At 51.7% G+C, this 20317-nt stretch overlaps 1 protein-coding gene across 10 annotated transcripts in view; it reads left to right on the top strand.

The window, feature by feature from the left end:
• Positions 1-19219, top strand: part of LOC102516351 (NADH-cytochrome b5 reductase-like) — a 28710-nt gene extending 9491 nt beyond the window's left edge. For 3 of the 10 annotated variants that reach the window (XM_014555433.2, XM_006180129.3, XM_032494372.1), the window contains 3 exons: positions 2537-2641; positions 5770-5973; positions 9777-14221. In XM_014555433.2, coding sequence (XP_014410919.1) covers positions 2537-2641; positions 5770-5973; positions 9777-9980 — 513 coding nt within the window. In that variant the 3' untranslated portion in view covers positions 9981-14221. The other 7 variants (XM_032494368.1, XM_032494365.1, XM_032494366.1 and 4 more) reach the window with 7 other exon arrangements.
• Positions 19220-20317: the final 1098 nt, after the last annotated feature.

Raw genomic sequence — 20317 nt, 5'->3', positions numbered from 1 at the left:
AATATATAAGAAGTCATGAAGGAGCAATTATGTGCCAAAATAATTAGGTTGAACTACATGAAATTGCTGACACTCTAACGTTTTTGACTTACAGAACACATTTTCATATGGGTCAGCGTAATACCTAGTTTTAGATCATCATTTCCCACATGGAATCCTAGGGAACACCTGTATTTAAGAATAGTTGTCACACCCTTTATCTCCCTTGTAGGACAGAAATGATCCCCATTTCATTGATAAGCAAACTGAGGCCCCAGGAGGGCCTGACGCTCCACAGGTAGTAGGAAGTGTGGCTGGTGGGTGAGCCCTGGCCTCCTGATTCCAAGACCCCAGCACCATCTCTGGCTGCTGCCTTCCCTGCCTGCCTTTAGAGTTTGAGTATTTATTCCCTCACACATAAGCTTGGATGGGATCCCTTCTCCACGCAACTGTTTGTCTGGGAGATTCCACAAATCCTCTCCAAATGGCCTGCTTCCCCAAGCTGCTTGTCTGGGTGTGTTTCTATTGAAAGGATAAGCCTGGAGACAGTTCTTTAGGGCAGCTGGATCTCTCCCAGCTGCAAGGCTGATTTTCTCCTTCGTTTACCGGAAAGCCTCTTTAGAGAGATGCTTAATTATCCCTAAGCTGCTGGCTAGGAAGAGCTGGAAATGTCTTTGCAAATTGGGAAGGCAGGCAGGTTTTGTAAGGTTTACCCTCCCATGTAGTTGGGAAGGAGAAACTCCCATTTCTCAGGCACCTTCTGGGCACCAGCTACTGCTCCTAGCTCTTTATTTTAATTATCTCGTTTCAGCCTCATAACCACCCTGTAGAGTAGATCATATTATCCCCACTTTACAGATGAACAAGCTGAAGCTCTGAGAGAGTATGTCATTGTCTTAAGTTTCCTTGGGTAATATGATCCCAAATGGAAAAACAGAGATTCAGTGTCAATTCTGTTTAATAAGTGTGTGTTGAGCATTTACTCTGTGCCAGGCTCTGTGTGGGTGCTGGAGGCACAGAAGGAAGAATCCTTCCTTTCTCCTTGAGTGCTGTCAGTGCCACGGGGCCTCTAAAGCCACTCCTGGGGCTGTACCTTCCCAAGAATAGAGCCAGAAAACAAGGTGTGCTCTGAAATATATCCCCCAGCAAGGTAGGAGGAAAACTGTAGCCTTCTTCCCAGACCTCTTACAGGTGAGCCGAGGACTTTCCTTGCTTTATGCATATGGTGTCTGAGGAAGGCAGGGGTGGTACCAGAAGTGGCTGTGGATGCTTAAAAGCATGTCTGGTGACGAAAGCCCAGCCGCTCCTTCAGGCCTGGTCATAATCTCTCCAAACACCTTCCAGTCTTGTCTCTCAGTGCTTCTCCCTGACCCCTACTCTGACATGTCCACTGGCTGTTCCCAGAACATGACCTGGGCTGTCCCACCCCTGACCATACCACACCTGATGCCCAGAATCCCCTTGGCCTTCCTGCTCCCATCCCCAGTGAGTTTGATCCTACCCAGTCTTCTAGGTCCAGTTCAAATACTTCCTCCTCCAGGAAGCCATCCTCCATCCTGCTCGATGGGAAGTGACTACACCTCCTCAGAACGCCCCCAGCACTTCACCCTTCTCACAGGGGATTAGGCAGTCACTACCTTGTCTATGTCTGAGACTTAGAGCTCCTTGAAGGGAGGGCCTGAATCTGGATTCATTGATTCATTCACTTATTAAGTCCTTTCCACAGTTCAGGCACTGGCAGCCTTCTCAGAGCTTAATATCCAGCTGTCCCCCTTGCAGCCCTGGCATGGTGCCCCGTGCCAAGCGGGTTAGCACCCAGGGAGTGCAGACTGCCCCCTCCCCATGGAGGGATCCCCTCTACAGCCTTCATTTTTCCATCCAGCCAGGAAACAGTGGTGTAGGCTCAGGCAGAGATTGCCAACGAATGGCCTGCAGAATGACTCAAGCCTATAAATACATTTGGTTTTGGCCTACCCAGTGTTTTAAAATTTTGAATTCATTGCTGACATTTCAAAAATGGGAGATTTATCATAAAAATATGGATTTCCTGCCCCTCTTAGAAAGTCAGATCTGGCATCATTGGTCCTACGGACTATGTACTGGAATTTGCAAAATAACTTACTCCTTTAAAGAGTGTATTCATTCACCAAATTACCATTGCCCCAACCACTCACTCTTGTCTCCTTGATACTAAGACTAAGTGTTAGTTGCCATTAACCATCACATACCCAGTTCTGCACTGGGTATGTGATGGTTAATGTTACGCTGTGTTACCAGTGTGGCCCCTGTAGTTATTTGGTTTGAGACCTCTGTAGTTAAGGGTGGAGGTCCCACGGATTCTCATCGCAGTCTTGCCATTTACCTTCAGTGTAAGCTCCTGGGCCTCATCTGAAAACTGGGAATGACAGTCCCGACTTCGTGGATGATTAGGAGGATGAAATGAGATAACATATGTAAAGCACTTAGCATGCAGGAAGGGCTCCACCTTAGTGGCTGACATGGTTTATATTGGCAGCAAGTGCCTGTCCCAATGAGGTCTCCCTTTGTCTGCTCCCAGTGCTACCAGACTGGGCTGATGTCCCGGTATGTCGAGTCCTGGAGAGCAGGAGACACGGCTTTCTGGCGAGGACCTTTCGGAGGCTTCTTCTATAAACCAAACCAGGTTAGTGCCAGCCCTAATTGGTCAGGAGACCCCACCCAGCTTAGCTTCCAGGGCTGAGGTTTCCTTGTGTCAGGCCATAGAATCTCACTGTGCCACCTTTTGAGCCCAAACCTAATCCTGAGAGTATCCTTAGGGTTAGATGTGGGAGGAGAGGGAGGAGATACTAAGAAACAAAACTGCCTACCTCTGTTCCAGAACCATCCATGCCTACCCATTGCTTGGAAAAATTCAGACCAAGAGCTTGGTATTTAGGGCCGCTATGCCATCTGACCCTCAGCTGTCTTTCCAGTTTCACATTCCATTTACAAGATTGTAGGGACCACTCTCTAAATGCACCCTGTGGCTTGCTGCTTGTGAGTCCCCTGCTTCCCAGCATCTTCACAGCATTATCAGATCCTTCCCTGACATTCCCAGGAAGAATGAGTAATTTCTCATCAGTTGGTGCATATCTGGAAAGCAGTTTGACAGTATGTACCAGGAGTCTTAGGAATCCTCACATCCTTTACCCAGGGATCCCACCTCTGAAGTCTGTCCTATGGAAAGAATCCAGAATGCTGACTTACACGTGTTCATTGCAGCTTTATTTACAATAGCAAGAAATTGGAGACAATTCAGTATGCAACAGCAGAACAGTTAAGTACACTGAGTTATAGCTACTTGATAGACTATTATCCTGGATTTTAGAATTATGTTCATAAATGATGTTATATGCTTATGCTGTGAGATCAATTGGCAAACACTAGGTAAAAAACTGAATGTACGAGAAGTTAGGAAACTAAGTTAAATTGCACAGAAAAAAGAAATTTTTTAAAGCAATAAAATGTTAGTAGCTCTGGGTGATTTTTATTTTCTTCATTATACTTTCCAAATTATCCACCATGCATATCTATTACCTTTGTAATGAGGAAAACAAAGCAAAACAAGAACAAATGGAAAAGAATGAATCACTCTTCCTCTCCATTCTTTTTGTTTAATTTAAAAATAGCTTTTATTGGTGTTTTTCCTTATTACAAATGCAGTATCTGTTCATTACCCCCCAAAACATCAGCAGATACAAAGAGGCACAGTGAAAATCACCTGTAGGCCACCCACCCAGACATACCAGCCTTACTACCATAGCATATATCCTTTCAAATCCTCTTCCGTGAATGGGCGTGTATACAAGTGTACACACACCCATTTGTGTGCATAACAATGTCAGGCACGTATGTGGCACCTCCCAGTGTGCCAGGCTTTGATGTTAGCGCTTGCTGTGTAAGAACTCATTCAGTCCTCACAGCAGCTCTTAGGCACTGCTACCCCTGTGCTGCAGATGTGAGGCGTGCGTGGATCAGTGCTCTTCTACACATTCCCTGGGCACTAACCATGTTCAGCCTTGCGTTTTAGCTGAGGCTGTCCCTGTGTCCCCCAGGACCTTGAGAGCAGGCTAGGAATTGTCCCTGTTTCCTCCTGACCTAGAGGGGACACCTGCTGAATGTGGTCTTGACCACCTTTTCCAGGCGGAGCATCCCAGGACGTAGTGCCAGCTGTTTGTCTGCATCCACTGGCCCCTGTGGAAACTTCCTCTCTGGAAGGGCGTAGGGCCCAGCCATGAAGAGAAAGACATGGTGTCTCACATGTTAATGTTTGGCTGCTGAAACTGTGGCTGGGGCTTGCTCTGCTGTGTGAATACTGGGGTGTAGCCCAGTCTAGCCACTCTGCAGCCGTCTTCACTAAAGATGGACCACGTTGGCGCTGAGGCCGGCACATTAGCATCTGTCTGACGTTCATTCCACAGACACTCATAGGTATTCAGGGCCAGGCCAGTGCTGGACACTGGGAGCTCAGAGATGGGCCAGACGAGGCCCCTGTGCTCCAGAAGTTCACAGTCTGCTTGGGAGACAGACACACAAATAGATGACCACAACACAGTGTGGCCAGTGTGAGGAGGGGTGCACCGAGGGCTATGGGAACACAGGAGGGGTCCCCCACCTGCCCCAGCTCAGGGAAGGCTCCCCATAGGAGAGCCTGAGCAGTGATGGGAGAAAGAGGGGAAGCGTGAACCCAGGACAGGATGACAGGCCAGCAGCAGGGGCTCAGTGCAGGGAAGGAGGCTAATTGTACTAAGCCCCAGGCTCCGTAACGGGCACTTTACGTCACCTCATTTAGTCCTCACAGCAGTTCCGAGATAGGTGGTCTTCTCGGGGGGTGCTCTTATTTTGTTACCAATGAAGCAACTGAGGATCAGAGGAGTAAAAGATCTTACCCAGATCATACGGCTGGGAATTTACCCCAGATCTGCACAGCTCCCGATAGTCCAGGAAGTGTTCCATGCCGTAGTGTGCTGTGCAGTGCAGTCACATAAAGCGAGTGTCTGTCAATAAAGCCAGTGAAAAGTTGGACTGCAGTCACAGAGGCCTAATCTCTAGAATTGATGGGAGTGAATACCTCAGAGCGCAGGCAGGCACTAACCTTCAAGGCACTGACCTTAAAGAGGCCTAGAGCCAGGAAATAGGTTCAGTGAGGGGAAGCTGATGGAACCGGGGTTGGGGTGCTCTTGGGAACTCACCTTTATTGCCTGGCTCTCTGTGCCAGCACTGTGCCAGGCACTTAGTATAGTGTCTTATTTAGTCTAGAAAAGAGAGGCTCAAGGGCCAAGCCAGAGCCCTCAGACCTCTGCAGGGCTGCCCTGGGGCAGAGGAAGCAGCCCAGGGGTCAGGACTGGGATGGGGACAGTGGACTGGCTTTGGCGGGAGCAAGTTTCAGCTCCATGTGAGGTGGGAAGCCCTCCCTGGCAAGGACAGCCTGTAATAGAGCAGACTGCCTTGGGAGATGGTGGGCTACCTGTCAGCAGAAGTATACAAGCAGAGATCCGTGGGGATACTTTAGAAGGCAGCCAAGCCACTTGCAGGATGGCTGCACCATTATGTTCCCTTTTAGCCTCCAGATTCCATGATGTCTGTTCCATAGACCTCACAAGCTAGGATGGTTTCCTGGAGGAGGTAGAGAGGGGAACTCAGACGGGTGGGACACCCAGGGCAAGCAGTGCCATCCAGTTCAAGCAAGCCCAAAGAAAAGGCCCCATAGTGGGTGGGTGGGGTGAGACCCCCTCCTTAACCTACTCCTATCATGTACTGTCCTGTTCCCAGTACGGTGAACTCCTCATGCTGGCTGCAGGCACTGGCCTGGCCCCCATGGTGCCCATCCTTCACAGCATCACAGACAATGCAGATGACGAGACATTCATCACCCTGGTGGGCTGCTTCAAGACCTTTGAGGGCATCTACCTGAAAGCCTTCCTCCAGGAGCAGGCCCGTTTCTGGAATGTCCGCATCTTCTTTGTACTCAGCCAGGTAAGCCAGGGGCATGACTTCCTTCCCTGATTGAGACTCTGTTGTCCCCTTGCACCCATCCTGAGGACCTGCTGTGGGCTCTCTGCCTCATGCTATAAAAGTCATCCCTGCCACTGGTGGAACCCCCACCTGTGCCTGGCAAGGAAGGCAGTATTGTCATGTTCTTACGCAGATGAGGAAACTGACACTCAGAGGTGAAGTCACCAGCCCCTGTCAGTGCTGCTAGATTGAGTGAAGCCAGGATTTGGGATTTGAGCCTGAGGCTGTCTGATTCCAGAGCACCAGCTCTCACCCACTATCCTTTGCTGCCTGCCATCTACCCTCTGGCATCATCCGTTGTATGGGCAGGGAGCCTGCTTGTGGAATCAGTGGGCTGGGGGCAGACATCCTCTGGCTGTGATGGCTCCTTGAGGAGGGAACACGTGTCTGGATCACCATGCTCTCAGTGCTTCACATAGTGCCAGGCACGGAGTAGGGACTCACCCCAGCAACAGTGGGTGAAGCACACTGGATCCAAGTTCACTGCATTTATTAGGGTCCTTACCACATCACTTTGTCCCTGCATTGGAGGAAAGCTGCTTTCAAACCCTCCAAGCTACAGCTACTCTAGCCGAAAGCAGCTCTGCCTCCTGAGCCCTCTTCCCTGTGATTCCTCATCCCCTACATTCATTCAGGCCACCCTTCCCGGACCCTCACCTCAGGGTCACAGCCTGTCTCGCCCCTTACCTCAAGCCAGGCCCTCAGCTATCTTTGTTCACTTGCCTTCTGCTGGTCTGTAGCTTTGTCTGTCTTTCCTGTACCCTTGGGTTGAGGTCCCCTGCTCACGCCCCCCCTCTATTCTCTTGCTCAGGGTCAGCCTCATTGCCGTGTACTTTGGAGCACATTTCTCATCAGTTTCCTCTTGAGGCAGCTTTAGGGTGTCCTAAAGACTTACATCATCCTGGCTGCAGGGTGTCAGGAAACCAGAGGGTCCCCGGGGTCAGAGTCCACAGGCCTGTCCACGGGGCAGGATGCTCAGTGATGTGGACACTTGAGGGGGTCATGCTTGGTGAACATTAGCAGCAGCAGCAGTGCCCAAGGTCAGGGATGGAGCAGAGGGCGGGTGTACAGCCGAGTGGAGAGGGGCAAGGAGGGCCACTCCTGCCAGCAGCACACTCAGCCCTGCCCGAGAGCCTGGTCCCAGAAGGTGGGAGAAAGGTGGGCTCCTGGTAGTCACCCTGGCTGTTAGCCAGCCTTCCTTCCCCCCACCATGTGCCAGGTGCCAAGGATACAAAAATGAAGATGACCTCTCCCTGCCCTTTAGGTGCTTACCTAAATATGGGGAGACAGCCACAGGGATGGCTGACAAGGGCTCCCCTTCACTGAGCGCTTTCTCTATGCCCGGCACTGTTCTCAGTACTTGATGTGTAAACTCATTTAATCCCACCACAATCTTAGGAGGCTTGTACTGCCGTCATGGCCATTTAAAAAATGTGGAAACTGAGGCACAGAGAGGTTAAGAGCCTTGCCCAAGGTAACACAGCAAGTTGGTGGAGAGCTGGTGTGAACCTGGGTAGTCCTGCCCCAGAGTTCGTGCTCCTATTGCTTGTCGGAATAAGACAACACAGGGGAAAGTACCGTGGACGGTGTTCATGATACCGGTGGCAAGCAGAGAGGGCTTCACAGAGGAGATGGCATTTGAGCCTGGGCTTGAGGGCAGAGTTAAAGTTCACCAGCAAGAAGGGACCTTCAGCTGGAGGTGGGCCAGGGCTTTGGTGATGCTAGGGCATCAGGCGAGGAGGCTGGCCACCAGTGGCAGGGCCAGGTGAGGGGCAATGGAGTGAATGGTGCCTTCTGCCCATCTGTGCTCCCTCCACCCTGGTGCTTCCTCTCCTGCCTGGGCAGCAGCAACAGCATCCTCAAGGTCTCCCTGCTCCAGCCACTCCCTGCCGATTTGTCCTTCATCCTGCAGCGGAGAGAGCAGCTCTGGCCACACCACCGCCCTGCTTCCTGCCCTTCCCTGGCTCCCCGCTGCTCTCAGGACCATGTGCAGGCCCCCATGGCTGTGGCAGCCAGCTGTGGCCTTGCCTCCTTCGCCACCTGCCCCTTCCACTGCCACATGCTGCATTCTGGTGTCACTGGTCTGCCTGTGGTTGCAAGTGCTCTGTGCTTTTCTGGCTGCTGGGCTTTTGCTTGTACTGTTCCCCTTGCCAGGAGCACTTTTCCCCACTTCTTCACCTGACACCTACTCATCCCTCACATCTCTCTGCTGAAATGTAATTCCATCCTGGGAACTTTCCCTGAGCCCCCAGGCTGGCACAGATGTTTCTGCTGTCACAGCCCGGGCTCTCCTTCACAGCACCCAGCCCACTGCACCATCATTGTTTATGGGTCCTCTCTCCACTTGAGCAGCAAGCAGACCCCACGCATCTCTGGGTGCATAGTCAGGGTGAGCTGTGCTGAACCTGACTGGCCTAGGGGAAGTGGGCAGTGGGAATGAGGGGCGAGGCCAAGGGGCCCCGCTGGTCGCTGCCTTCAAGGGCCCACTAGGTGGGTCAGGACACACAGGAAGATCAGATCATCAGAGAGGGTCCCCAGTCAGCAGCACAGCACTGTCCTCAGAGGCCTTGAGGTCCGATGAGCTCTGTGAGGTGGACCCCAAGGCTGTGTGAGTGCACCTGGGATTAGAGGCCTGCATTCACAGAGCCTCTCCCGAGGTTTCCCCACGCTCGTCACAGCAGCTCAGAGAGGTCACAGTCACTCATCCGGAAGTGGTAGCAAAGCTCAAATTCTAACCCCAACCCCTCTCTCCATCTCTCTCTCTGCTTGGCCCCAGGAACTAGAAGTTCACCTCAGTAGGGTCTGCAGAGGTGATGGTCCTGTTCTGTTCGGGGTTTTGTTTGTTGTGTTTTGGGTTCTGGTTACGTGGTTTCTTCTCTTTGTTAAAATTCTCCAAACTATATATAGTTAATGATTTTTATACATATGTTATACTTCAATAAAGTGTTTACTTAAAAGAAATTCTTGGTGGGGGAGGGTATAGCTCAGTGGTAGAGCTGCCTCAGCATGCCTGAGGTCCTGGGTTCAATCCCCAGTACCTCTATTAAAAGGAAGGGAGGGACAGGAGAAATTCTTCCAAGTCAGCTAGTAGTGGCAGGAGCCTGGGGCATAGTACACCTCCAGATACGACCTCCAGCCTTTTCATGGGAGAGAAAGAAACCCTTCTCTTGGCTAAGGCACTCTGCCCGGGATCTCTGATACACATAGCCAGATGAGGCCAGGAGCCCTGTCTGTTTCAAGCAGTTGCCGTGTCCCCATTGCCTAATACAGGGCCAGGCACAGAGTCCACTCAGTAAATATTTGTTAACTCAACAAGTTAATTGAAACCTTAAAACAAATGAACAAAAGTTATGCTCTAAGGGTGACAGTAATGGGTAAGATGCTTTGAAAAGATGCTAGGAGACCCACAGTCCCGGTGAGAGAATATTCCCCCCAGAGTGACAGGCGCAGTGGCCCCTGGGAGGTAGTGAGAAACGGTAGGACCCAAGTTCTGGTCCTGCTGCTGCCCTTGCTACATTGTGTGCCCCGAGGGACACCCCTCCTCCTCCTCATGCCTCCTGTTGTGGAGGATAGCTGCCCACCCACAGGCCTTTGTGAGGGGGTTCTGAGTCCCAATGTGAGGAAGTGCCTGGCTCATGGTAGGGCTACGTGAAGGATGGCTTCCCACCCCCTCTGCCTCAGTTTCCTCATTTGACAGAGAGGCGCTGACTTTGTGAACTCTGAGGACTCCCTGTAGTCTCCCCCACTATTTCTCATCATCCCAGGAGAACTCCCCAGAGCAGCTTCCCTGGAGTTACCGGGACAAGACCCACTTCGGCCGCCTGGCCCAGGACCTGATTGAGGAGCTGGTGGGCTCCTGCCGGAGAAAGCCATTTGCGTTGGTCTGTGGCTCCGCCGAGTTTACCAAGGACATGGCCAGGTGCTTGCTGAGCGCGGGCCTCGCCGAGGACTCCTACTTTGTCTTCTAGGCCTGGCCTCCCTTCCAAAGCTCAGGCCAGAGGCGTGGCACTGGGACACAGGAAGGAGCACAGACTGGTCTCGAAGACGTGAAAGGAAGACCGCTGCTAACTCTCCAAGTGACCTTGGATGAATGTGTACACCTCTGTGCACCTCCGTTTCTCATCCACCCCGTAAAGTCCCTGACTCCCTCAGGCAGGCATCTTGCTGCTGGGTGGAGGGAGGAGGGCGGATGGGGCTGTAGGAGCCCTGAGGAGGAGAGTGCCCAGCGTTTGTCAGGGAGGACTCCTTGGAAGGAGCCAGGTCCCGGCTGAGTAGGAGTTGGCAGGAGAAGGGGTGGGAGGGGCTTCCCTGGTTCTTCAGACGCCAGGGTTTGTAAGGGGCTCCTGTCAGGCCCTGCCCTGTAATGCCAGTGCCAAAGCCTGTCTTCCCTGAAGACTACGTATCTCTGTAGCCTCGGGGTTGGCTCAGATGGGGCCCTCACTGAGTCTTTAGGGAATGACCATAGGGGAGGCTGAGAGCTCTTTGGAGAAGGAACTTGATATATGTTCCTCCAGTGCCACAAGCCTGACTCGATGAAGATTGTGGGTTCTGTGACCTGACCACATATCAGAACAAGGTGGGGCCCTAGATTACCTTTATTTTGTTTTGGCCCCAGGCCTCTCCTGCTACAAAGGGCTTCACTCCCAGTACCCCTTCCTTGGCTTAAGAGTCCAGCCCAGAGTCCTTTCCCAGCAAAAGAGGCATGAAAGCAAATGCCCCTCCCTCCTGCAGGCTGCCGGCTCAGCCTTCTGCTCAGGCGCCCTGGTGACGGTTGCTATGGAGATCTAAAGATAGAGCAGGAGTCAGGAGACCTGGGTCCTTCTCCCTGCTCTGCCCACTGAGCTGCTGCTGATTCCAATCCACTCCCGTCTTCCCTTCCTACCCCTCTTCGCTACCTACCTGAATGGGGCATGCCCTCCCCAGGGAATCCAGCACTCCTGGGTAGCGCACTGCAGTTAATGAATTCTGCTTTTTGCAGCCTGGGCTCCAGCATGCTGCTCCAGCTCAGACTGGCTACAGGCAGTCCCAGAATTGGAATATTAAGCCATGGAATCTCAGAACCAGAGAACCAGAGAATTATAGAGTTAGAATTTTGCAGTCATAGAATCATAGTCCTCATCATATCATAGATTAAAGCTCAGAACTCCAAAAAGCATCCTGTCTACGAGACTCATGGTATTAACGGGGAAACCAAGACCCTGCGAGGCCAAGGGACCCGCCCAAGGTGAAGTGATAGTTCATGGCAGGGTCAGTGTTGAAGCCAGGTCTCTGGTGTCATCCCTGTCTTCAGAGTTCTGTACTAGCGATTTTTAAACTGAGCTCTGCAGGACACTAGGGTTGCTGGCATGGCAGCAGTGAAAGGATGACCAGGGGGAGTCTCCAGGCCCCCTTTCACCCAGAGCAATTCTGGTTTTAGCCCATTTATATCATGGGGCTTGGAGTCATTTTCGTTTGTGAAACAGGGTTTTCCTACACTGCCCAAAAAGTTGTGACAAATCTCTATGCTGTGCCATGTTCAATAAATAATCGTGACAAGCAGTTGGGGGATGGTGTCAAAGGTTCAAAGCAAGTTTCACGGGCAGAATTCCATGGTCAAATAGACGTGGGGAGCACTGCACGTGACTCTCACCAAGAACCATGCGCACGTGAGCATGTTAAAGGCTCTGAAAAGTCCGGTAGTGAAGAGATGTTTTTCATTTTGTTTAACCCAAAGTTTCCCAGACTTATTTAACTAGAAAGCATTTTATCCTCTAGAATCTTTTGAGACTGGCATTCCATGAACTACGCTTCAGGAATTGCTAGTCTGTTGCAAAGGTGTCTTCAGTACAGCATAATGAGTGGGAAGGCCCTTCCCTGAGCGTCAGAGGTCCCCAGCAGGAACTGTGATCTCTTAGAACCTCTCCTGTGACTTGCGCGGGACATTTTTTCTTTCTCAGGGCCTTTCTCTGAAATCTGAGCATCCTCCTCCACCCTTTCCTTGCCCTCACTTAGCATGTCCTGTTGAGTCTACTCACACATACTCCTAGAGGGCCTGTTATGAGCAAGACCCTAGTGTAGGTACTGAAGAACCAGCAGTGAACAGGCAGGGCCGTCTTGGTAAGCTCCATCACAGAGCTTAGAGCCCAACAAGGAGGGCAGAAATTAAAGTTGTGATTCTAAAAGGGATGAGTGTGCTAGAAAGGGAGGCACAGCGCAGTAGGAGAAGGGATGGCAAGGGCTTTAACCTGGCCTAGGGGACTGGGTAGGGGACGGCCACTGAGGATAGGGGTCTCAAAGGCAATCCTCCTGCTCTTAGTTAGGGGTGATGGAGGTCCCCACTTAAGCAGGGAGGGATCTGGGGCAGTTCTTGTATGTCTGTCTTTGTCCCATTTTTTAGATATTTGATGTTTAAGTGTGAGATATGGCCACCCAGGGATAACCCACAGTTCCTCTTATCCTAGAATGTGTTGCCCCCCACTTCCCCTCACTTTGTGTGGGATCTGGGCAGTCTGGGTGCTGGTGGGGTCTCTCATCTTGGGACATTGGTGAGGGCCCAGCCACACCCTTGGTGCCAAATGCTAGGGGGCTCATGTCATCTGGAAACTTGAGAGCTCGTGGCTGTGTCCTGTGCCTCTAAAGATGATTAGTGAGCCCAAAAAGAAGACTCTTTGAATCAGGGGTCAGCTGGCCCATTCCTCCCTTTCTCCTGGTGCTGCCCCCTGCCACGTGTCGTGGGAGGTGTGCTGTCAGGGTGAGGGGGCTAAAATCGAGGACAGCCTTGGTTCCACCCTCACCTCTGCAGCATTCCCCTCGGCCTCCAGCCTCCAGCCTCTCCCCCACACCCTCTTCCACACTGCAGTCAGACCCCTTTTTTTCAGAATTTTAATAAGAACACTTAACATGAGATCTACCTCGTAACAAAATTTTAAGTGCACCGTACATTGCTGTGGAGTGTAGGTACAGCGGTGGGCGGCAGCCCTCCACAGCTTATAGAGACCGCTTTTTCTAAGACAGATCTGAGTGCATCACTCCCTTGCTTAAAATCCTTCAGGGGCTCCCTGCTGCCCTCAAGATATAGCATCTTGACTCTGCTTACCTCTCCAGACTTATTTCAACATTTTATGTGACTGTCCCCCTCCCCACCACTCTTACATTCCATGCCTGTTCTCTTGGGTCCATCAGTCCCGTCACATCTGAGGCTCCCTCTGCCCGGTCCATCCTTCCACCCTCCTGCCGTCCACTCACCTTTGTCTCCTTGTCTGTAGAGGGCTTACTTAGCTCAGTGCCACTTCCTCACAGAGGCCTTGCCTGCCTTTGCACTCCGGGTTAGATCTTGTACATTATTCTGTTGTCGCTCCCGTCAAACTGTCTGCATGTGAGCATGTCAGGGGCCCGTACCGGGGCCTGTTCATCGTGTCCCCAGCGTGGAAGGGTGCTCAGTATTTCCTGGGTGTCAAATACCCGAGTAATAAACAGCTTACCTTCATGGAGTGCTTTACAGGTTGCAAAATGCTTTTCAGCTACATTGAAACACACGGTTGTCACCAAAATGTGTACTATTTTATTACTCCAATCTACAGATGAGAAAACGAAGCTTCTGAGACATTAAACAGTTCTCCAAGGTCATTCAGGGCTACATGCTGCAATTGTGATATAGGTTATATATGACACGTGGGGCACCCAGGAGATGTGAATAAAGATTTTCACTGCTGTACTATTTGAAACTGCAAAGAATAAAAACTACCTGTGTGTTCATCAGCAAGTAAATGAAGAAATGAACTGTATAGACTCATACATGGAATACTATACAGCAGTTAATATGAGGGAGCTAGATCCGCATGCATCAACTGGGTAAATCCTAAAACTATAACTGAGTGAAAAGCCAATTGTAAAAGGAAAGGTACAATGAGATACCCATATTTGGAAAGTTTAAAAACACAAAATAATACCAAATGCTCAGGAAGGAGGCTCACCAACTTCCAGGAGTGGGGTGACTTCTGACAGACAGAAGGGAAGGGGAGGGGATGGGATGGGGGCTTTTATGTGTATCACCTTATTATAAAAATATTGGAAATGAGTATGGCAAAATATGATCATCTGGTAAATCTGAGTAATGGGTTCACTGTTGTCTGCTTTATTATGTCCTACCTTTTTTGGCGTTTGAAATAGTTTCATATTTAAAGATTTTTAAAAATTAAATTAAATATGCCTGGTCAAAGTGCTTCAAAAACTAGAGGCTTATAAACATTCATTCCTTCTCTCCCACCTCAGGATCAGCTGTGCCCTTTTATGCCTCCAAGCTTTTCCATCTTCATCTGAAACTATTGTGAGCACCTACTATGTGCTCTGGTCTAGACACAGCAGTAAATAGCAGTAACAGTGCCCAGCACACGGAGCTTCCATGCTGTTCCCTCTGCTTGTCCCTCTTCTTTTCCTGGTAAACTCAAACCAGACTTCCCAGACACCACTGTTTTAGACTTTGTTTTTCTTACTTTTTAAATTTTATTTTGTTTTCCTTTTTAAGTGAGGTAGACCTAGGTTCAGCTCTATTATTGATTCTGTAAGTATCCAGGGCGAGTAACTTGGCCTCTTTGAGCCTCAGTTTACTCATCTATAAACTGGAGACGGTACCAGTGGTTTCCCAGGGCCGTGTGAGGATGAGGGGAACATGTGCGGTGCCCAGGGTGGGCATGACAACCAGCCCCCTTTCTCTCCTCTCACAGGAGGCCCTCCCCAGCAGCGCCAGGCTCATGCTGGCCTCTGGACGACAGGACTTGTTCTCAAACTTTTCACTCTCGCGAACTCCCCTTTTTATTATTTTTCCCATGCTTTGGAGGATTTTGATCCCAAATTGCATGTATTAAGTCATTATTAATTTATCTCCCATTTTTTATTAATCAAAGACATAGATAGCTGCCCCTCAGAGCCTCTGATCTGTGCAGCCCGCCGGGAGCCGCACGTGGCTGACATAATTCCAGCCAGAGGCGAAGGAGCTCAGCAGCGCGTGTGGTCTGAGTGGCCTGGGGAGGGGCACTCGGAGATGCTCTGTACTCATTTGCTTTCCATTGACTGTGAGTCGTGGAAGCAGCTGGCCTTGTCCGGGTGGGTGCTGTGTTCCCAGGTCACTGACTGATGGGCCAGGGGCTGAGTTTTCTCTGCCAGACTCTAGCACAGAGCCACACATGGGTCCCAGACCCCTCATCCCACAGGGCTCACTCCAAATAGATGGTGTGTACCAGAAGATCATGGGGTTCACGTAGTGGAAGGTGGCAAAGCTCTCTGCGTGCAGGTCCCACAGGCACCCACCGGAGACCACCACGCCATCCTGCCCCTTGCTTCCAATGCTGATGGAACACACCGGTCTGTAGTGGGGTGGGGTGACAGCCTTGACCAGTTCCGGGATCTCTGCACTCAGCAGGGCAGCCAGGCAGGCACACTGGGCTGGGTAGTTGGCCACACCGGCCAGCTTGGAGGGCAGGTAAGCCTGCATCAACTCCTATGCCCGGACCCAGGGGAACTTCACCTCTAACCTGTCTGCCCACAAGGGGACCTGGAAGGAGGAGAGGAGGCGGACAATGATGGAGAGCGTTTGTAACAAGGAACATAGAATTGGTGCCTGAAGCCTAGTATGTTGAACATAGAACCCTGAGTCAGAGCACTGGGATAGACAATGGAACACAGGACCTGGGACACAAGAAAATAATTTTACAGCTCGGTAGTGCTGTGCTTCCAAGGGGCTCAGCCTGTAGTAGGTAACGCAGGGCCCATGGCCCTGACTCCCCTCCCTGTCCCTGCATCCCCAGGCCGCAGGCCTGCTCCTGGATGATGCTGATGGGCCAATGGTGGTTCAGCAAGAGCTGCGACTGTGTTCTCGAAGATGTCTGATTCTGGAAAAGTGAGGACGAGCATGGAGGATAAGTGACACCTGCTAAACATGTCCTGAGTGCCAGGTTTTAGTCATCTGTTTCAGGTGGTTTTTGCCCCAAAGCAGACTCTGAGCAAGGATTTGGGTGCAAGAAATTGACACAGGAGGGGATTCAGAGAAGCCTGGTGAGGAGTGGGGAAAAGCCAGCCGTGCGTGTGTTGATGGGCAGGTTTCCCTGGTGCAGCTGGAGCTCATCTGCTGGGGTCCCGCCATCCACTGCAGAACACCCTCAGGACTATCCCAGCCAGGGGTGAGGAGCTGGGGCGTTTATCCACCAACACCCATTATCCCTCTGGGGCTGAGGCTTGTTCCCAGGGCCGGCACTGGTGGCCTCCCAGGTGTCGGCTCAGCCTGGCAGCCAGAGAAGCCCTCAGGCAGAGAGATGCAGGAAGCCCGATGCGCGTTCCTCCGGAAGGCAGGGTGACAGAGGAGGCACGTCAGCACTGCCCACTAAGTTATCTCACATAACTCTCACCATCTTGAGAGCAGTGGCTTCCCTGTTTTGTAAAAAAAAAGAGACAATGCTCACAGGGCAAAGCAGCTGGTGGAGACAGTGGTGTTGCCTCAGGGCCGCTCTGCCGTGTGTCGGCTCCCACCCGGCCACCCCGTCTAGCACAGTGTCTGGCCAGTGAGCGCTGACCCGGGTCTGTTGAATGAGTGAATGAACAAGCTGGTGGAAGACACACGACGGACAGGTTAGCACTGCTCTTCTGTAAAGTGAAGATGGGACTCCCTTTCTTCCCAGGGCTGCTTTGAGGAGTAACGGAATTGCTGAAGTGCCCAGGGCTGGCCTGGCCCACAGTGAGGTCTCCGAGTGCGTTCCTTTCCTCTCTCTGCCTCCTCTAAGGGCAGCAAGGGTCTCTACTAAGAGGTGAACCTTCATGCCCTGCTCAGTGACCACCTGCAGGGAACTTCCCCTGAACCTCCAGATAAGTGACTCAAGAGAATCTCTAGAAAGCCTCTGCTTGTCCATCTAACCAGCCCTGAAGCCTGTCCAAGTTCCCCCACGTTAACAAAACAAAGCAACAGACTGCCTTACGTGCATGTTATTCCAGAGAAGACTGCCCTCTCTCTCAGTCTCTCTGACGCTGTCTCTCATATGTTCAGCTTCTCCTTGAAGAGCTGCCTACAGCTCGCCTCCTCCCTCATCCCTCATCACTCCTCAGTCTCCCTCAACCTGGGACCTGCCCCTCCCCCCACCCCCATGTGCTCTCAGTAGGGTCCCTGGTGTCCAGAGATCATTTTTCAGCTGCATTTGATGCTGTTGTCAATTTCCTCCTTACTGACCCTCAGTTTCCTCAATGGCACCAGGTTATCCTGAGGACAAAATAACTCATTCATGTATTCAGCAAACATTTCTGAACACCCACCTGTGTGCAGACTTTGCTGGGTTCTTGAGGACCCTGACTTTGGAGGTGTTCACAGTCTCCCGGGAGGTGGGGCACAGATGCCATTACAACAAATATGAAAGAGCCTGGCACTCAGCCTGGTACACAGTGCACACTCGTGAGTGTGGGGCTCTGTCTTGTCCATTTGCCTTCCCTGGGCCTCAGTTTCCATGGCCAGAAGAAAATGGGTAGGAAGGGGGGTTGCACTTGCCTTCTGAAGCACCCCACGCACCCCCCCTTGCCTCTCTGATAGCCCCAAACCCTGGCCCACCCTCCACTCGAAGCCCTTCCCTCTCACCTTGAGCTCCCACATGAGCCTACGAGCAGCCAGGAGGCCCCAGAAGCTGAGTGTGGCAACTTCCACCCTTTCTGAAGTTCGGCTGGTCCTCGTTCTCAATGGAGGACTTAACGAGGGAGCGTTGCTCCTCTGAACCGGATGGCCGGTGGCCTGAAACACAGGAGAATAGGTTGGAAGCAGGAAGGAGCCAGGGCTTCCAATAAAGAAGGCAACAGGGGCCTTGGCCCCCAGCTCTGCTATCCTTGAGCCCCGAGTCTGCACTGAGCTCAGATCTCTTCTTCTTCCCAGCAAATAGCCCTCCATGTGGGTAGAATCAGTGTCATGGTAAGAACACAGGCTTTTGAACTGGTCAGACATAAGTTCAAGTCTCAGTGCTGCCACGGAACGGCTGTGCCATCTTGGGCAAATCACCTGCTTCTCTGAACTTCAGTTTCCTCATGTGTGAATTAGAGGTAGTTTATTCCTTCTCTTAACAGATGTTTATCAAGCACTTAATCTGCGCCATGGGCTGAAATATAACAGAGATGAAATACAGATTTCTGCTCTCCTAGTGATCACAGACAGTAAACAGCCGGGGTCTCCACCAGGGTAGTACTGCTCCCCCAAGGGGTGTTTGGAAATGTGGGGGACACTAACACCTCCTCACAGGGCTGTGGAATTGAGTGGGATAAAGTATACAAAGTAGGGTGCATTGGCCTGGCACATAGTAGGTGCTCATTGAATGCTTGTTGAATAAATGAACTAAAAAAAGCAATTCTCTCTGAGCCCTGATTACCAAACGCTGAAATGGAGCTGATAATCCTTTGCAAAGATGTTATAAAGATTTTTAACTTTGTTTAAATTAATGAATTTAAATGAATATATAGAGCTTACTATAGGCCATATACTCTTCTTCTAAACCTTTTGCAGGTATTAACTCATTTTTCTTATTTTACAGATGAGGAAACTGAGGCACAGAGTGGGAGGCTTACCCAAGGTCACAAAGCTTGGATGTGGCTGGATATGAATGTGCCTGGCAAACAGTAGTAGCTCAATAGCTGCTCTGTTGTGGGGCAGGGAGGTTTTAGGGTTGGTATGCCGTGTAAGGCAGCCTCCAGAAGGCTCCCATGCTGAGCTGTCCTTAGTGCCTGAGCTCTGGGTGTGAGCAGCTTGGGGGAGCTGGTGAGGACTGGGTGTGGTGGGCAGGAAGGAAGGGGTGAAGACAGGAGGGTTCAGAGGGGAAAGAGGAGGCAGTAAAACACTCCCAGCAACTCCCTAGGAGGTCACAGTCCTGGGACAGCCAGTCCTGCAGCCTCTCCGGAGGCAGGGAAGGATACCAGGGCAGTTGCCCCTTGTGTAACTGTGTACTTCCTCTAACGTGCCTTGGCTTGTTAAATGTCTCAGCTGGGCAGAAGGAGCAGGATTAATTGGCCCTCAAAGTGGAGGGAGGGGAGACCCTGGGCCTGGAGGAGGCTTCTTTTGTGTGCCTCTCCCACCCCTCTGCCTCCAGGCCCTCTAATCCTCTAAATCCTCTCCTGTCAGGCTTCCCTCGTGGCCCCACCTGGTGGCTCAGAGCACCGGTCTTGCAGCCCTACAGTCCTGGGTTTCTGCCACTTACACGATGTGTGATCCTGGGCTGTCCCGGCACGAGTTTCTTCATCTATGCAAAGGGCAATGTTGGTACCTGCTCAGAGGGTGGTATGAGGATTAAATGCAGTGATCTAGTGAGGTGCTCAGCCAAACGCCCATCTCGAGTTGTTACTGTATCATTTATCCACCTGTAAACACCCAGACCTTGCCATGCACAGCTCTTCACAGCTTACAAAGCCCTTTTTCACCTCTGGCATCTTGTATGTAGTCCTCACAGCAGCCCAGGAGGTGAGGCAGGATTAGAAGCCCCTTCACAAACAGCTTTAGGGGGAGGTGAGTGACTTGTCAGATGTCGCAGAGCCTGTCAGACATGAAATGCAGGCCCAAACCCAGGGAGATTCAAACCAAAACCTGTGGCTCTTTCCCCTAAACCGTGCATAATAGCAGTGACCCAGCACTGCTGGGGGCTGTTCTCTGCCTGCCCCCTAGCTCTCACCCTGTCCCAGGACTGTGAGAGCCCACACTGCATAGTCCCAGCTCCGGGACAGCCCCCTTGCCACGTTGGGTCTTAATTTCCTTGTCTTTGATGTGGGGACAGTATCCCTTCCCTGTAGGATTGGGGGGTTCAGCGAGATATGGGATGGAAGACCCCAGAGCTGGATGGGCCCCACGAATGGCACCGATCTGGGCCCCCTCCTCACGTTCTTTCCCTTGGCTCAGGAGCCAGAGGCTGTGAAGGTCACACCTTTGTCGAGGGTCTCTTGGGAAACCCGTCTTTGGCATATCTGGTCTTCTGGGATGGCACTCCTGGCGTGTGGTCTTTGCACCCAGCCTTTGGGAACGGGGACGGAGCAGAGTGGCTGTGAGAGGAAACACAGACTCGGAGAGACAGGAGAGAGGAGGAGGGTGCAGCTTCCTCCTCGTGGCACAGCCCCGGCCCTGGCCTGGTGTGTGGGTCCCAGGGATGTGAGAAGCCAGAAAGTCCCCACAAGTCCCCTTCTGATGTCCCCAGAACTCCACTCCAGCCCACCACTGGCCTTGGCTCCACAAGGGCCTGCCTCCTGCCTCCCTGTCTTCAGCTTCCCACCTTTCTCCTGACCTTTCACCTCGCTCCTGACCCTTCACCTCGCTCTCCTGGCTGTTCTC

This window comes from Camelus ferus, chromosome 13 (genome assembly GCF_009834535.1).
Source record: "Camelus ferus isolate YT-003-E chromosome 13, BCGSAC_Cfer_1.0, whole genome shotgun sequence".
NCBI lineage: Eukaryota > Metazoa > Chordata > Mammalia > Artiodactyla > Camelidae > Camelus > Camelus ferus.
This window is presented reverse-complemented; position numbering and strand designations above follow the sequence as displayed.